Consider the following 19,000-nt stretch of genomic DNA (forward strand, 5'->3'; position numbering starts at 1 on the left):
GCTCCATGTTAGAGATCATACAAACAGTTGCTTTACATTGACTCGATCTGAAGAAAGGCCGTGCGAAACTATGCCAGGAAAGCAAACGAACAAAAAACACTGTAAGTAGATCGCTGAATGGCAGAAATGTCCTAATGAAAATGACCCCATTTAAACCACGACTGCATTCTGTACATATCCATACTCTCTTTCTTTCTTTCTGTCTTTCTATCTTTCTTTTCATATTTCTCTCTCTCTCAACTGATAGGAGCAGTGTATTTGAGCCGACTGTAAACTCCTTTAGGCATAGCTGTGGTGTTAAGGCCCTGGGGTTTAAAGTGTTCCGCTCTCCTTGGCTGTGAGGGAAGATACTGACTTTCTTAAAGTCCAGACCATTTCTCTTTATCAGAAGCATAACAACCCCCCCCTGCTCCCATACCGACACAATAAAAAGCATCATCCTCTGTTTACGCCCCACTATCCAATAGACTTCAGCGGAAGGAAGTGTAGAGAAACTTTTTGGGGGCCTTTTAAAAGCAGCTTGATTTTATAGGATCAAAACTATATGGTTTGTTAATTGTTTCAGTAAAGTAGCATATAGAAAATCAACACACAAAAAACATGCAATAATTACACTCACAAAACTCTTTGTCCGGAACCTAAAAATGAATTGGAAAATACATTTGTAGAAAAAGTCCTTTTGTGTATTTTTTAACTAATACATTTAAATTAGAGACAGGGAGCAGGTTGATTACCTTTATGTATTGTTGTTCATTCTGAAGCTTCTTTAGAAGAGCTTATTGGAAGATAGTCCTGCATCTTGTCTAAGGAAACAAGTCCTGTGTTGTGCCTTCATTAGATTTCAGAGTCACAGTCTTCATATAAACGAAACATTCAACCTCTGACTAGTTACAGTACATCAAGTTGTAGAGGTTCCAATTCCAATATGTGCATCTTCACTATCTACACTTTCAATTTCAAAGAACAACCACCCAACTCCTTAGAAATAGACTTCACCATTATCTAACATGAAAGTTCAATGAAATAAAACACATTCTATTAACTCCACCTCTCAGTGTCTGGTAAGGTGATATCCAAATAAATGACAATATTGCACAGAACACATCTCTGTGCCTCTAATGGCTCCTTTAAATACATCATTGATTTTTTTTTTTTTTACTTCCAGAGGCCATGTTGGATTTGAGTCGTTTTAAAGAGAGAGAAAGTGGGGGAGGAGGAGGAGGAGGAGGAGGGTGGCTCTGGCCAGCTGATGGAAGTGAGTTTGACCCCCTCACATGTCGACCAGGCTTAGGTTACTCCTGTAGTGCAGTAGGGGCAGAGGGTGGAGGGGGCTGGACTGATGGGTCGAGAAAGATGAAAAAATGAGAGGAGGGGGGTGAATTGATTTCCTCTGGGATGACAGCTCCAGTCAGGCTGGCACCAAGGCCCCCCCACCACTGCCGCTGCCTGCCCAGCCTCCACTGGCTGCTCATCATTCGCCCTCTGCAAATGGCAGCAGCCGGTGTCATGTTCTGAGAGGGGTGTTTAACAGGCCTCTTCCATCTTCCCCAACTGTCGCTAAATCGTTTACGGGATCATTTTTCTGATAAAAGCAGGATTCTTTTTTTGACGAAAGTCACTTTAAGGATTTTATCTATTTTCTTTTTTTTCTTTTTAATATAGTCGTCTCCACTATTTGTCACATAACTACATTTAACATATCTGCGTTTTATATTAATGAATGTGTATGTGTAGTTTATATGCATGTTATGTTATTGTTATTAACCTAATACACACTGAGGATGTCCTGCGAGCTCTGGGTAAAACAATACAGTCACTGATGCTCCCCTTTGTCTGGCTGTGCTTTGGGAGTAAGCGAAGTGACTAGTCCCTGTTATGTGGCTCTAGAGAGTACAGTAGGTGTAGAGTCGAAGGCTGGCACCTCCATGCCAGGTGACATCAGTCATGGATGCAGGGGGTCTCCAGCGAGAGGGGGTTCGGCCATGCCCCCCTGGGTTCCCATGGGGTAGCTGGTGGTCCCATCTTCAGAGTTCCCTGAGGCGTCCGAGTCGACATGGGAGCGTTTGAAGCGGCGGTCAGGGTACTGGCTGTTGTCAAAGGGCATGCGGTGGACACACAGGACATGGGTCTTCAGGTTGCCCTTCTGGGAGGCACCGTAGGAGCAGTACCTGCACTGGAATGGCTTCCGACCCCCCTGACCTCCGTGACCTCCGAGACCTGTACGAGGACAACGAGAGAGAGAGACAACAGTCAGTCACCTCGTCATTACTCAGGATTACTTTATCAGAATGCAAAATGAGCTCGGTCACCGAGGCACTGAACGCAACAGCACAGTCTGCCTACGACACGGTGCTTTAGCTCGATCACTCTCCTGAGACGTGTCTTTAAAACTCTTTCAGTGCTCTCTCCTTTTGACGTGCATCTTCTCAGAGGAGCAGCAGTGGTTCCCTTTGAACGCTGCGGTGTTTTAGCGGTGTGCCGCACAGACTGTATCCTTCACCGCTCCCGACAGTTGCACGCGCTGCACTCTCTAGACAGGATCTGATCACTGCAGCAAACACAATGGCCCCTCACTTGCCCACACTGTTTGCTTGAGCGATGTAGAGGACGTGCCCATCATAACCGACTTGACTTACCTCGCTCGTCCACCCGAGAGGAAACCCAGACGCGATCCGTTGCACACTACTTTTGGTTATTAATAAAGGTACATTTTCTCTCTTTTCATTTTTTTTAAATAGATTTTTTAAACTCAATTTGAGATGCGGTAAATCAAATTAACAGAGTTTATAGACGCTGTGTAGGTGCAGGGAATGTAAAGACATGAAGAGAAGGATAGGAATTAACGGTTACACAAAACGCATACACACACACACACTGATACAGTGTGGTGCTGCGAAGGGGCAGGATTTAGAGGCACTTTGTGTTTGTCGTTCTAACTCTGGCTTTGGAGTCTCAGCGGCTTTCAAATATCACAATGTTTGCTCAGGACCTTACACAAAGGGGATTGGTACAAGTTTTTGGAGCTTTCGATGTTCCAGTTGTCTGAATGTTTCGATAAGCGAGCCGGCGACACACGACGACGGCCCCCTTTTATTCCTGTGCAGTTTAATTTCACACTCTCTTACATTACGTTAACTCCGAGAGGCAGAATATCTCATCCCATTTTACACTTAGGGGGGGAGTGTTGCCCCAAACAAGTCAACTCTATTCTTTTTCCCTTTTCTATCTCTCTTTTTTTCCTGCACTTTTAAAATGAACACAGATCAGTTCTAATGTCGCAGCGAGGTCCAACCAAGGTAAAAAGTGCAATCTACGATTTTAAAACACATAATGACATTGACTGTCCTACATGAAGATGAAGGCACGCTGATTTTGAGATGACCAGGGTGACTTACTCACGCATAACACTGTAGGAATGTGGCGCTCATCCTAGGGTGAATTGTAAACAAAATAGTTTCTTCCTTCCACAGGAAGAAAACACACATGTGCCCCCCCCCTTCCCTGCAGCATCTCTGCATAGCGTTGTTGAAATGAAGGGCATCAGTCTGGCCTGTGTGTTCTGGGATTTATAGGGTGTGTGGTGTTGGACTGAGGAATGACAGATGCCTGGACCAAGCTGCATGGAGACAGCCATGCTTCTTAAGTTTCCATCTAATCCACCTACTCCGGCACACACTGCGATAACCCAAACAAATGGCCAGCACATAAAGACACACCAGCACCGCCCGCATGGATTATTCCCAAGATGGTGCCCCCCGATTCACCCACCACCTCCCTCAGATACCAACCCTTCTTCTGATTCTCTAAAGGGCTAACCCACACCTACTTACATCACCCACTTTAATCCCACTACAGATCACACATCTGCAAACCAGAATTGAGCTGTGTGTGTGTGTGTGTGTGTGTAGTCGCCCACTCAATGGGTCAGCAGGTAGAACAGTGCTGACTGTACAGGAGAGATTTTCCTTTTCCCCTTCATGACACACTCCGCTGGGCCATTGTGTGTGGAGGTGCCGAGTGACAAGAAACAGGAAAAATAGTTTAACCTCAGAAACCTCTCCCCCTCATTCCTTCTCTTGCTTTCTCTCTCCTTTTCTTTCTCGTATTTCACTCCCTCTGTCTTTCTCTCACTCTCTCTCTCTCTTTCTCTCTTCTTCCCTTTCTATCCCTATCTGTCTTATGTCCAGAGACAGTTCAAAACCCAACCCAAAGCTTTATCTGAAAAGAAAGAGAAACCACCGTCTTGTTTTCATTAGTGTGGCATTATCTAGGTCTCCTAATTAACACCCAAAGGCCTTGAGCGTGGAGATCAGAGGGAACAAAGGGGAGGAGGGAGGGCTGGGGTACTACCACATGACTTCCTCAAACAACCCCACTGTATCTACTCACTCTGCCCGTTCCCCCTACTTATCCCTCAGCCCTCCCTCCTCCACGCCTCGGAGAAGAGAAAGGCAGGAGGAGACCGCCCTCATTCCCCTCCACTCTCACATCCTCCTCCTCCTTTGCTTCCACCTCCTCACCCCTCACTTGCCAGCCTCTCTACTGCTGGGTGGCTGCAGATGGGTACTGTAGCTCGCTCCTTTTGCCCGCTCCCTAGCTAACAGAGATGTGTTGGATGTTGTCTGTGGTGAAGCTCTCTGATCATGTTTCCAAGTAGAGAGAGAAGTAAGAGAGATCCATGAGGTGCTGCTATGATGCTATCTCTCTCCTCTATTGCCATAGCCACGATTTCCCCCTCTCCACTCAAGCATCTCTCTCTCTCTCTCCTAGTGAACGTCGCAGTGTAACAGCCCCATGACTGCTTCCCTCTGGTGGCTCCTTCTACGATCCACACATGAACAATGCTTACACAAACCTGTACACACACGCACATTTACAAACGCACACTTATACACATATGTTCCAACACACAAATTTGTTCACAAACATACACATGAACGTACACTAAATGTTCAACTGTACTTGAAGCCAACACACAGGCACACACTCTCCCACGACAGTGCCTTGGCATGTAATCAAAACCACTCTTATATAAACTCCATCTGATGCCAGTGTTACCATCTGTGAGAGAGCCCTCCTCACTTACGTCTGCAGGCAAGAAGTCCCTCTCCCCGAAGCCTGACGAACAGAGCAAGTGTGTGTGTGCGTGTGTGTGAGTGTGTGTGAGGGAGGGAGGGAAGAGAGAGGGGGAAATGATTAATTTGCAGACTGCTTGTGATTTGCTCATATATTATTATAGCGACTCATCAGCACATGACCAATCCCCAGGCCCTGCACAGCAGAAAGAAGCTGCTGGGCTTCAGCACTTTCAGCGTGTATCTCTGTGTATGTGTGTCTGTGAGGGTGTGTGTGTGCAAGGGGTAAAGTGTGTGCCGGTGATGTTTGTGTTCGAGTGTGTGTGAAACATTCCTGTGTGTGTGTTTGCATGTGTGTGTGTGTGTGTGTGTTGGCACTTGACAGACTGCAGAGCCTCTAATGACTTTCAGATGCTCACAAACAGTCATTCTACCCTGAGAATGAAGGGAGAAGGCTGTGTGTGTGTGGGGGGGGGGGCTAGTCTGTCTCATTTCCTCCCTGTGTGTTATTAAAGGTTTAGAAGCATGACACACATCACAAAGACTCTAACATGCACTCTCTTATAGACTGCACTACACACTGATTGACCAGTGGCAATGGCTAGAGCTTCATGCTAAAATCAGTTGTCTAATTGGCGTGATATGGGAGTGAGGGGCATATTGATCCATATTGTACACTCAACATCACAACGTCAAGGGAAATATAGTCTTCGTTATAACAAAGATATCTACATATATTTTAGGATGCTGTGTTTCAGTGGGAATAATCAGGAGTCATGTAAACATAACATAACATAAAAGTGTTCTCTTACCCTGGGTATGGAGGAAATTGAACATAGGGAAGGGGTAAGCCTCGGAGTAAGATGTATTTGAGGCAACTAAGCCAATAAAACTGGTCCGCGAGATTTTTGATATATTTAGAATCCATGTTATTGGACAAGACTTTGGTGCCTCTGCTTCTCTATCATAGACTCTCTTTCACACAGGTAATATATAATAATAATAATATAAATAATACACAGGTACATGCTTGGTTTCTCTTTTTTCAATAGACCTTATGACACTGAAGAGGTACATCTGTTCACCCCATTGCTGAGGCTCGAATAGACCGGCCCTTCTCTCACTTCCTTGTCTGGTCTCTCAATAACCTTAAGGGGAGTTAGAACCCTGCTTGTTTTACATTTGTATACACGGGGAATGAAGATGTCTGCTCTGTAACAATACAACTGCAGTATCGTGAGTTCATATGCATAACAAATGGCAAATATTCTATGCATATTATGCATAAAACTGACCAAATATAATCATCCCAACTAGCCCCTTGCCAACGACACAATTTACCCCAAAGCAACCATTTGACTATATTAACCCTCACAGCTACAATCATGTACTTTCATGCCAGGTTTAGGACCTCATATTGTAGCTTATAGATACCCGAACTGATGTATAAAACACATTTGAAACTATCTCATTTGGTTTATATACAAGCATCATGAAACCTATAACACAATAAATTCATTTGACTTTGTGAAAATAGGTTTTTTGGACCTATCTGGCGTATAAATGTGTCCATGTGTTTTCTTCCTTCACAGACTCAGTGACAGGATGACCTCTTCGTAATTATTTGGTCACATGATTCATTTTGTGTATGGTTTACTTGAAAAGATGGGCATCTCAACGAACCCTATGGTACAGCTTACCCCACTCTTGCCTAAGGTTCAATCCAAATGACCTACCCTTAGCCCCTCCCCTTAGCCCTCCCACTTCATGTTGCGCAATCCTGCGAGCCCCATCGAGTCATAGTGGTCTCCCAAATCAACTTTGAGCGTAGCTCCTTTTCAGCCCTCTCGTTCGCTCTCCAAAGAAAGCGAATCGAGCTGCAGACTTTCTATCAAGTGTTTCCCAAAACTCCCATGAAGCTCGGTTACCCAACCCGGGAAGGTTGCTTCAAGATATTGTCTGACAACAATATTAGAATTGAAGTTCAAATAAAAAAATATGCAGTTAAGAGGAATACGTTAGTTCATGTAGAGACAAACAATGGTGCATATTTGTTTGCCATGACGTCAACTTACGAACATTGCTATTTAACAAGCTATCTGACTAGCTAACATTAGCCAGCTAGCTATACATTTAGATTGCTATATGAGCATTTGGCATTTGTATGATTTGTAATTTGTGTTGTTTAAAGGGATAGTTCGCCCAAATTACAAAATTGCATATTGGTTTCCTTACTCTCTAAGCACTATGGACAAGGCATGACAGCAATCCATGCTTTGGTTTAGGGTCCCCTGGCACTGTTTCCACATGATAATGTTTAGCATTCGTGGCACAAATCCCAACCAATTCCTTTTACTGATATTAGCATTTTCCTCACTTCATCCTCCAAAAGTATCTACAACTGACTGTGAAGCTCAACAAAGTCACTTGTAGATGACTTGAACATGATATGGGAAAAATTATAATATCAGCACCATGACTTGAATGGGATTTGTCCCACAAATGCTAAAATGTAAGCATTTGGAAAATTGGCCAGGGAAACAAAATCAAAGCATGGATTGCTGTCATATCTTGTCCATAGACTGCTTGCAGGGTAAGGAAACCAATGTGTCATTTTGTAAATGGGTGAACTATCCTTTTCATGTTTTAGGGACTCCTGAGCAAACCAGCAAACCAGGCTGTCATCTTGTGAAACCCAGTGGTTGTAAGTGGATGCATTTACTGCAAATTGAATGAGCAATTTTGTATGCTTGCCTTGCTTTTCATATATATATTTTTTAAAGTCCATCATTTGTCAATGTTCTTTATTGTAGCTAGTAACGTTGACGTTGGAGATTGAAGATACTTGTGATGTAATGCAGCCAAAGCAATGTACTGTAGCTAACTCTTTTCTTGCCTGTATGCAATACCTGTATGCCTATGTAGCTATGTAGCCGATCTGTGTTTGGACCCTTAAACCTTTGGCATAAATATTAGTGCAGAACAGTGGTTTTAATTGCTTCCACTGGTTAATCACGACTGAGTGAAGGAAATGTGAAAGTGTAGAATGCCCAGGAGAGGATGGATGACGTTTTAAATCCCCATCATTTGCGTGAAGAACAGACAGAGAAAAAGGGGGCGAAGGTCGGGCTGCCATCTGAGAATTCGATGGCGAGCGAGTAAACCCCTACAGCCGTCCATTCTATTGGCCAACGTGCAATCATTGGAAAATAAAATAGTTGACTTACGATCAAGATTGTCCTACCAACGGGACATTAAAAAGGGTAATATCTTATGTTTCACCGAGTCATAGCCAAACGCTGACATGGATAATATAGAGTTTGGCGGGAGTTTCCATGCACCGGCAAAAAAAGAGAAGCTACGTCTGGTAAGACGAGGGGTGGGAGTGTGTGTCTATTTGTCAATATCAGCTGGTGCGCGATGTCTAATATTAAAACTTCTTAGGCCTGAAATTCCGTTAATGGGATCGATATGACAACAGCAACTGAAAGTGCAGGGCGCCAAATTCAAAACATCAGAAATCTCATAATTAAAATTCCTCAAACATACCATTTTAAAGGTAATCTTGTTGTTAATCCCACCACAGTGTCCGATTTCAAATAGGCTTTACAGCGAAAGCACCACAAACAATTATGTTAGGTCAGAGCCAAGTCACAAAAACACACACAGCTATATTTCCAGTGAAAGAGGGGAGTCACAAAAATCAGAAATAGAGATAGAATTAATCACTAACCTTTGATGATCTTCATCAGATGACACTCATAGGACTTCATGTTACACAATACATGTATGTTTTGTTCGATAAAGTTCATATTTATATAAAAAAATCTCAGTATACATTGGCCGCGTTATGTTCAGTAGTTCCAAAAACATCCGGTGATGTTGCAGAGAGCCACATCATTTTACAGAAATACTCATTATAAATGCTGATGAAAATACAAGTGTTATGCATGGACTTAAAGATATCCTTCTCCTTAATGCAACCACTGTGTCAGATTTCAAAAAGCTTTACGGAAAAAGCAAACCATGTTATAATCTGAGAACGGCGCTCAGGGAACAAATACATATATCCGCCATGTTGGAGTCAAAAGAAGTCAGAAATAACATTATAAATATTAACTTACGTTTGATGATCTTCATCAGAATCCACTCCCAGGAATACCACTTGCACAATAAATGTTTGATTTGTTCGATAATGTCCATCATTTATGTCCAAATAGCTACTTTTGTTAGCGCATTTGGTAAACTAATCCAAACTCACGAAGCGCGTTCACTAGTTGCAGACAAAATGTCAAAAAGTTCCGTTACATACCGTAGAAACTTGTCAAATGATGTATGGAATCAATCTTTAGGATGTTTTTAACATAAAATCTTCAATAATATTTCAACCGGAGAACTCCTTTGTCTTCAGAGAAGCAAAGGAACGGGAGATATCTCTTATGTGAAATGCGCGTGACCAGCGTGTGACTGCTGGCAGACCTCTGACTCATTCCCTTCTCATTCGGCCTCACTTCACAGTAGAAGCATCAAACAAGTTTCTAGAGATGGTTGACATCTAGTGGAAGCCTTAGTAAGTGCAAGATGACCAATATCCCACTGTAACTTCAATAGGGGCTGAATTGGAAATTGACCAAACTCAGATTTCCCACTTCCTGGTTGGAATTTTTCTCAGGTTTTTGCCTGCCATAGGAGTTCTGTTATACTCACAGACATCATTAAAACAGTTTTAGAAACGTTAGATGGTTTTCTATCCAAATATACTAATAATATGCATATATTAGCAACTGGGACTGAGGAGCAGGCAGTGTACTCTGGGCACCTTATTCATCCAAGCGACTCAATACTGCCCCCCAGCCATAAGAAGTTAACCTCTAGCGTCGAGCAATCCCGTATCCGGGAGCGTAATCATAGCCTCAAGCTCATTAGCATAACGCAATGTTAACTATTCATGAAAATTGCACATGAAATGAAATAAATATATTGGCTCACAAGCTTAGCCTTTTGTTAACAACACTGTCATCTCAGATTTTCAAAATATGCTTTTCAACCATAGCTACACAAGCATTTGTGTAAGAGTATTGATAGCTAGCATAGCATTAAGCCTAGCATTCAGCAGGCAACATTTTCACAAAAACAAGAAAAGCATTCAAATAAAATAATTTACCTTTGAAGAACTTCCGATGTTTTCAATGAGGAGACTCTCAGTTAGATAGCAAATGTTCAGTTTTTCCAAAAATATTTTTTGTGTAGGAGAAATCGCTCTGTTTTGTTCATCACGTTTGGCTAAGAAAAAAAAACAAAAATTCAGTCATTACAACGCAGAACTTTTTTCCAAATTAACTCCATAATATCGACAGAAACATGGTAAACGTTGTTTAGAATCAATCCTCAAGGTGTTTTTCACATATCTATTCGATGATAAATCATTCGTGGCAGTTGCCTTTCTCCTCTGAACCCAATGGAAAAGTGGACACAGCTGGAGATTGCGCAATAATTTCGACGGAGGACCCCAAGCGGACACCTGGTAAATGTAGTCTCTTATGGTCAATCTTCCAATGATATGCCTACAAATGCGTCACAATGCTGCAGACACCTTGGGGAAACGACAGAAAGTGTAGGCTCATTCCTGGCGCAGTCACAGCCATATAAGGAGACATTGGAACACAGCGCATTCAACATCTGGGGCATTTCCTGTATGAAATTTCATCTTGGTTTCACCTGTAGCATTAGTTCTGGGGCACTCACAGACAATATCTTTGCAGTTTTGGAAACGTCAGAGTGTTGCCTTTCCAAAGCTGTCAATTATATGCATAGTCGAGCATCTTTTCGTGCCAAAATATCTTGTTTATTAAAAAGGGAACGTTTTTTTATCCAAAAATTAAAAGAGCGCCCCCTATATCGAAGAAGTTAAAGAAGTCTCGGGGTATTGCTCGCCTGAGGTAGAGTGCCTTCTGATAAGCTGTAGACCACACTATCTACCAAGAGAGTTCTCATCTATATTATTCGTAGCCATCTATTTACCATCACAAACCGATGCTGGCACTAGGACCGCACTCAACCAACTGTATAAGCCCATGAGCAAACAAGAAAATGCTCATCTATAAGCGGCGCTCCTAGTGGCCGGGGACATTAATGCAGGCAAACTTAAATCTGTTTTACCTCATTTCTACCAGCATCTCACATGTGCAAACAGAGGAAACAGAACTCTAGACCACCTTCACTCCTTTACTGGGGTAGCCTAGTGTTTAGAGCATTGGACTAGTAACCAATAGGTTGATAGATCGAATCCCCGAGCTGACAAGGTAAAAATCTGTCGTGCTGCCCCTGAACAAGGCAGTTAACCCACTGTTCCTAGGCCGTCATTGAAAATAAGAATTTGTTCTTAACTGACTTGCCTAGTTAAATAATAAATAACTCCACATGCATACAAAGCCCCCCCTCCATTTGGCAAATCTGACCATGATTCTATCCCACTGATTCCTGCTTACAAGCAGAAACTAAAGCAGGAAGTACCAGTGACTCGCTCAATATGGAAGTGGTCAGATGATGTGGATGCTACGCTACAGGACTGTTGTGCTAGCACAGACTGGAATATGTTCCGCAATTCATCCAATGGCATTGAGTAGTATACCACCTCAGTCATTGGCTTCATCAATAAGTGCATCGACAACATTGGGATATGTGTGACATTACACACATATCCCAACCAGAAGCCATGGATTACCTACAACATCAGTATCGAGCTCAAGGCTAGAGCTGCCGCTTTCAAGGAGCTGGACACTAATCCGGACGCTTATAACAAATAACACTATGCCCTCAGATGGACCATCAAACAAGCAAGGCGTCAATACAGGATTAAGATTGAATCCCACTACACCGGCTCTGACGCTCATCGGATGTGGCTGGGCTTGAAAACTATTACGGACTACAAAGGGAAAACCAGACGCAAGCTGTCCAGTGACACGAGCCTACCTCGAGGCAAGCAACACTGAAGCATGCATGAGAGCACCAGCTTTTCTGGATGACTGTATGATACCACTCTTGGTAGCCGATGTGAGCAAGACCCGTAAACAGGTAAAAATTCAAAAAGCCGAGGGCCAGATGGATTACCATTACGAGTACACAAAGCATGCGCGGAGCAACTGGCAAGTGTCGTCACTGATAATTTCAACCTCTCCCTGACTGAGTCTGTAATACCTACATGATTCACGCAGACCACCATAATCCCTGTGCTGAAGGAAGCGAAGGTAACCTGCATATATGATTACCGTCCCATAGGACACACTTCGGTAGCCATGAAGTGCTTTGAAATGCTGGTCATGGCTCACATCAACAGCGTTCTCCCTAATACCCTAGACCCACTACAATTCACATATCGCCCAAACAGATCCACGATGACACAATCTCTATCGCATTCCACACTGCCCTTTCCCACCTGGACAAAAGGAACACCTATGTGAGAATGCTGTTCATTGACTACAGCTCAGTGTTCAACACCATAGTGCCTAAAGCTCATCACTAAGGTAAGGACCCTGGGACTAAACACCTCCCTCTACAACTGGATCCTGGACTTCCTGACAGGCCGCCCCCAGGTGGTGAGGGTAGGCAACAACATGTCTGCCACGCTGCTCCTCAACACTGGGGCCCCTCAGGGGTGTGTAATTAGTCTCCTCCTGTACTCCCTGTTCACCCATGACTGCGTGGCCAAACACAACTCCAACACTATCATTAGGTTTGCTGACGACACAACAGTGGTAGGCCTGATCACCGACAACAATGAGACAGCTTATAGGGAGGAGGTCAGAGACCTGTCATTGTGGTGCTAGGACATCAACCTCTCCCTCAATGTGAGCAAGACAAAGGAGCTGTTTGTGGACTACCGTTTGTGGACAAAAGTTAAACTGTTATATTAATGTCGGGGCAAGGGGACTGACAAAATGTAATGCAACGGTATAACTTCCGCCCCCTCGCCCCGGGCTCGAACCAGGGACCCTGTGCACAAGTTACCAACTTACAGAGCAAGGGGAACAACTACTTCAGGTCTCAGAGCGAGTGACCTCACCCGGTTGAAACGCTATTAGCGCGCACCACCGCTAACTAGCTAGCCATTTCACATCGGTTACACGTACGGCCCAGTACATCACCGAGGCCAAGCTTCCAGCCATCCAGGACCTATATACTAGGCCCAACAAATTGTCAGAGATACCCGTCACCCAAGTTATAGACTGCTACCGCACGGCAAGCGGCACCGGAGCGCCAAGTCTAGGACCAGAAGGCTCGTTAACAGCTTCTACCCCCAAGCCATAAGACTGCTGAACAATTAATCAAATGGCCACCGGACTATTTACATTGACCCCCCCCCCCCCCCTATTTGTTTTGTATTCTGCTGCTACTCGCTGTAAATGATCTATGCATTGTCACTTCAGCCCTACCTCCTTGTACCATTGACCTCGACTACCTGTACCCCCCCGCGCATTGACTCGGCACCGGCACCCCCTGTATATAGCCTCGTTATTGCTATTTTCTTCTGTTACCTTTTATTACTTTTTACTTTATTTTATTTGGTCAACATTTTCTGAACTCTTTCTTGAACTGCACTGTTGGTTAAGGGCTTGTAAGTAAGCATTTCACTGTAAGGTCTACACGTGTGACAAATACAGTTTGATTTGATTTGTGACATGTCAAGCTGTAGTTGTACACATTGCAGTTTTGCAGTTCTCAGATGCTGCTCAAACGGTAATTACATATTTGTTGCATGAGAAAACGTGAGGAAAGCTATTACTGCCGCCAGTACAGTCACTGTGAAAAACACAAGGCTCGTAGTCAATGAATTGCGTGGTAGGCTATCCTTTGGCGGCTTTTGCTGTGTGCGAGTGCTGTCCCATTCCTTAGGATTATTTACCTCTCCCTACCACTAGTTGCTTTGTTTTTGAGAGACACTCCATCACAGAGGGACACCTAAAAACAAGGGGGAGGGCTAAGGAGGTGGGGGGTAAGGGGGGTATTGGGATTGAGCCTACATTTTGAAATAAAAATGGCACAAGTCAAGTTAACCAAGCCAAACCCTTTTCACTTGTATTATATAAATGTTGTCGCCAACATTAAAATATGCTTTTATAAAAGGCCACATGGGTTCTTCCTTCACAAACTCCATGAAATGATGAACTCTTCATAAATGTTTGGTCACATGATTAAATGGTTTCCTAGAAACAAGGCATGGCTCAACTAACCATTTTGGCACGACATACACCACTCTAAGTGTAGAAATAAAGAATGGCACATGTAAAGTTAGCCAAACCATTTGTACTTTTATTAGGGAAACCTTGTTGCCATCTTTAAAATAGACTTTTATATTGCTGTGTTTAAATTTCTACGTATAAAGATGGCCACAATATGTTCTGAATAAATTACATCATTATTAAAGGGAGACTTCGGGATTTTGGCAATGAGGCCCTTTATCTACTTCCCCAGAGTCAGACGAACTTGTGGATATTTTTATGTCTATAATGTGTCTAGTATAAAGGAATTTAGAGCTAGTTTTGTGAGCCAGATACCCATACACTTCCAGTCATTGAGCTAACTCCAGTTAGAAATTGCGCTAACGCTAGTTAGCAACTTTCCTCAAATCGCACGCAGAGACAAACATATTCAGTTCATTGCCAAAATCTTGAAATATCACTTTGAGGAGGAAAGCAATACATTTCTTTGGGAGGTGAAGAAACCATGTTAACTGTAGAGGGAAGTCCTTTAATATCACAAAGCAGTCTCTAATTAACATGTACAGTTTAAGGAAACATACGGTATCTCTACATGCAAACATACATGACAGAATGAGGTGTATGTTTGTGTGCTGCCGTGGATATGTACAGAGTGTGTACGACAAACAGAGAAAGAAAGTAAGGTGTTCAAGTCTCCATAAGAGACAAATACCGACAGAGAGGTGAGCATGTGTGTTTGTGTTTATGTTTGAGAGAGAGTGTTGTGTCTTAAAGAGTAGCGCTATGCTCCATTCCTCTGAGTGGGGGGGGTCTGGGGAGGGAGAGAGAGCCACAGAAGGTGTGAGCATTAAAATGTGATGCACCATCTGTCGGCCAATAATAGCTTGCGTGTTGTAAAGGCTCAGAGTTTAGCCAGCAAACAGCACTCCCAATCACCTAAGTACCACCTCACCCTCCATGTCCAACCTATACATCTACACCCCCTTATTCTGACCTATAACCCTTTCTGGGGCATCCTAGTCATTATTTCTAAGCGTTACAGAACACTTAGGAAAAAGGGTCACAAAAGGGTTCTGAGACTGTCACCATAGGGGAACCGTTTTTGGTTCTAGGTAGGACCCTTTTTGGTTCCAAGTAGAAATCTCTGTGGAAAGGGTTCTAAATGGAACCCAAAAGCGTTCCACCTGGAACCAGAAAAGGTTCTTCAAAGGGTTCTTCTACGGGGACAGTCAAAGAACCCTTTTAGGTTCCTCGACACCGGTGCCCCCTCACATTGACTCTGTACCGGTAACCGCTGTATATAGCCCCGCTATTGTTATTTACTGCTGCTCTTTAATTATTTGTTATTCTTATCTCTTACTTTTTTTTTTTGGGGGGGGGGGTATTTTCTTAAAACTGCATTGTTGGTTAAGGGCTTGTAAGTAAGAGTTTCACTGTCAGTTCTACACCTGTTGTATTTGGCGCATGTGACAAATACAATTGGATTTGATTTGATTTGACAGCCCTTTTTTTTCTAAGAGTGTACTGTAGAGGTGGGCGATACGGACCAAAAATCCATATTGAGATAAAATGCTTGAATTGATGCGACAACAATAAATAGAACGGTAAGTTTATAACATTGATGTTCCAGAAAGAAGACGAGTAGGCAGCCAGTGAAGGCTTATCGCAACGATTACCTGCCATCTCGGAGACTACCTTTCCACTGGCCCATCTAATATTTATCCTTTAAACTACTACGACTACTAGTTTGATGGTTGTAGCCATCAATTGTCCCATTAACATCACCCATATTAGCAAACGTATTTCATTTCTATACTATAGACTTGAAATACAAGCCTATAGCAAAATGCCTGCGATAAGTGATCGGTACTGTCGGGGACGATCATTTTCGGTTTAACGTTACAGTAGCATCCATTCGTCCATTAGCGTGGATCTGTAAACATCCGACAGGGGAATGTAATGGCTGTGAAAAAGCATTAGAATGTATACCCCAGGAGTTATCAACTCGATTCTGTCGTTGGCCTTGGTGGTCATGGGGCCGGAACATATTACAAATCATTTGTAGACTGCAAATTGACCGCACAGAGCCCAAACAGATATTTGACTAAAACATATAATCATTTCAAACCTTGCTGACATCTGTATACGATCACGTGTCTCTCTATTATGCGTGGGGATACTTGGGAACAGATTTACAAAATGTAAATCACTTGGAGATGATTTTCTGGTGTTTTTACAGTCTTTTATGTCCAACAATAAAAATTCCCCAAAATGAATAATATGATTTTATCTTATTTTTGCTCAGAAAATATTGGGGGCCAAATAAAACCACCCACGTGCCAAATTCGGTGGTCGGGCCACCAGTTGGGGAACCCCGGTCCACCTTATTCATTTTTACTCTGATTCAAGGTACATGTCTATAGATTTACCAAAAATATTTGTATTTATATCCAAAGGCCTTGAGGGATAGACTTAATTTAAAAAAAAATGTCCCTGTATTAAGAGCTTTCAGAAGTCTCTGTGTGTTGATGTAAAATTAGGCTGAAGTTCGGGGAATAGCGATCTGGTCTATTTCTCTGGTTAACTAGAAAAACCAACACACATAACACTAAGAAATACACTTATGAAGAGGCAGAGGGGAGGGGGTGTTGATGCATCAAAGAAAGTTAAAAATCCTCACTGGGGATTCAGTCCCATGTTAAATACTGAACTAGGTTATTCATTGTTGTACCAGAAGGAGCTGTTAATAAGTTTCTCAAAATAGTGTGCCTTTCTATCTCTCTCTCAACCCCTCTCTGCTCCTTTGTCTCTATTCCACTAAAACAGCTGATTTCTTCGTGTTTGTAGATGCCATTCAACTAGGACTATAAACCACACACTGTAAGGTCAAGCTTCTCCAGTGGTCAGAGCCTCTGTACCTGCAGTGGCAGAGTGTCGTCTCCGTTGAGCAGACACAAACTGCAGCCTCTCCCACTGTGTTGGCTGAGGACTGTTAGGGCTCAAGGGTATGAAGTAGTAAATTCATCATGTGATGAGGCCTGTATGTCAGCTTGTCTCAGCAGGACCAGGTCAGTGTGTGTGTGCATGCACGTGTGTACGTGTGTGTGTGTGTGTGTGTACGTGTGTGCACATGTGTCCGGGAGCAGAGGAGCCGGCCTGGGGGATGGACAGTTCATAAGCGTTTGTCTCTACTCCAGCTTTATTCTCCCACTGTCCGTCAAGAGCTAAAGACTGTGGGAGAATAAAGACTGCATAGTCTATGGCTAAAGACTGCACAGTCTGCAGGCTGACCTGTCACTGCAGGCAGATCATGGATGCCCAAGTCTGTAAGAGTGTCAGCTACAGTCTCTGTGTGCTTGTGTAAGGGAAAGGGAGAGATAGAAACAACAAGAAATAGTTCATTTGGACTGAAAGGTAATAAACCACTCATACTGTAGATACGCCTGGTGGAAACTTCCGTTTGACCTTCTTAGAAAAGATAACGATAAAAACGAGCCAGTGTCAAAAAGGAGCGTTATGACTGAGGCCGTGGCTAACAGAGAACAGAGAGTGATGTGTGTGTCAGGCTAACCGTGGGAGCTGAACAGCCAGAGGAGACGGTGTCCTAAACAGAGCAGATCATGTCGGCTCGCCCCGATATATGCCAGGTGCTGCTCAAGGCCTCTGAGCCAATTAAGAAAAAAAGAAAAGAAAAACAACAGAAGAGAGGACGAATGAAAACATCACACTTCCCTCAGGAACAGAAGAGGGCCGGGATGTGGAAGTTTCTGTATTGAGTAAGTCCCCTACAAACTGCTCATATTGCCATAACATGATCTATCTCTCTCCTATGGCAGACATTACAAGGGCAACCCGGTCTCTGGCCGTCACAAACATGTTTCCAGCACGGCTAAGTGGTCTGCCGGTATCAGTAACAGTCACTGTGTTTCCAGGCAAGAGGACTGAGCTGAGGGTTATTGGAAAGCACTATTCTTAATACAGTCCGTTATGATGAATATACGTACCTTTCTCAGTGACGACCAGGTTGAGAAGGAGATCAAGACTTCACTTCCTTCTGTGAGATCGGGTTGTAATTTCAGCGTGCCATCTGCAATGTGTTATACGGTATAAATCTGGTGAAGCTTTATTTCCTGCAAAGCTTACATTTCTTGGCTTATTTTTTTCTGGCATAACTTTTTAAACCTTATTATCAGTGCTTTCCCCCACACAAGCTTTGCCTGTCCTTATCTCCCTCTGTCCTCCTCCCCCTCACCCTCCCGTCTCTTATTTTCCTTCCCTCCTGCTCTCTTCCCTTTGCTCGGCCTCTCTCCTCTCTCTAACTCTCAGAGAGAGAGAGAGCCCTATTTGTCTGCTTTAAGTGAAATCACTCAATTCTCAAAAGTCAGTGGAGGACTTTGGAAGGGGGAGGGCCAGGAGAGGGCCACCTCCAAATAAGTTCCATTAATCACAAGGCAGAGTCTAATGTAACTAATATTTTACAATTAGAGGAGACAAGATGGAGCTAAAAGCCATCTATCTCCCTTACACCACATGATCATCGATTCATAAGCCAGAGCACAGAGACACATTTACCAGGAAACAGGAAGCCAGGGGACTGTATGTGTCTGTGTGTGTGTGTGTCTCCGTGTGTGTGTGTGTGTGTGTGTGTGTTCAGTACAAAGAATACAGCATCAACAGCATTTCAGTGTACTGTAAATATGCAGGGAT

The 19,000-nt window shown here is 43.4% G+C and overlaps 1 protein-coding gene across 6 annotated transcripts in view; it reads right to left on the minus strand.

Annotated features, from left to right (window-relative positions):
* Positions 1-417: 417 nt before the first annotated feature.
* LOC135504769 (zinc finger protein 536-like) overlaps positions 418-19,000 on the minus strand; it is a 210,389-nt gene continuing 191,806 nt past the window's right edge. For 5 of the 6 annotated variants that reach the window (XM_064923645.1, XM_064923638.1, XM_064923631.1 and 2 more), the window contains one exon: positions 418-2,217. In XM_064923645.1, coding sequence (XP_064779717.1) covers positions 1,943-2,217 — 275 coding nt within the window. In that variant the 3' untranslated portion in view covers positions 418-1,942. Of the gene's footprint in view, positions 2,218-18,297; positions 18,558-19,000 lie in introns of those variants that run through there. The other variant, XR_010450186.1, reaches the window with a different exon arrangement.

This window comes from Oncorhynchus masou, chromosome 2 (assembly GCF_036934945.1).
Source record: "Oncorhynchus masou masou isolate Uvic2021 chromosome 2, UVic_Omas_1.1, whole genome shotgun sequence".
Classification (NCBI taxonomy): Eukaryota; Metazoa; Chordata; class Actinopteri; order Salmoniformes; family Salmonidae; genus Oncorhynchus; species Oncorhynchus masou.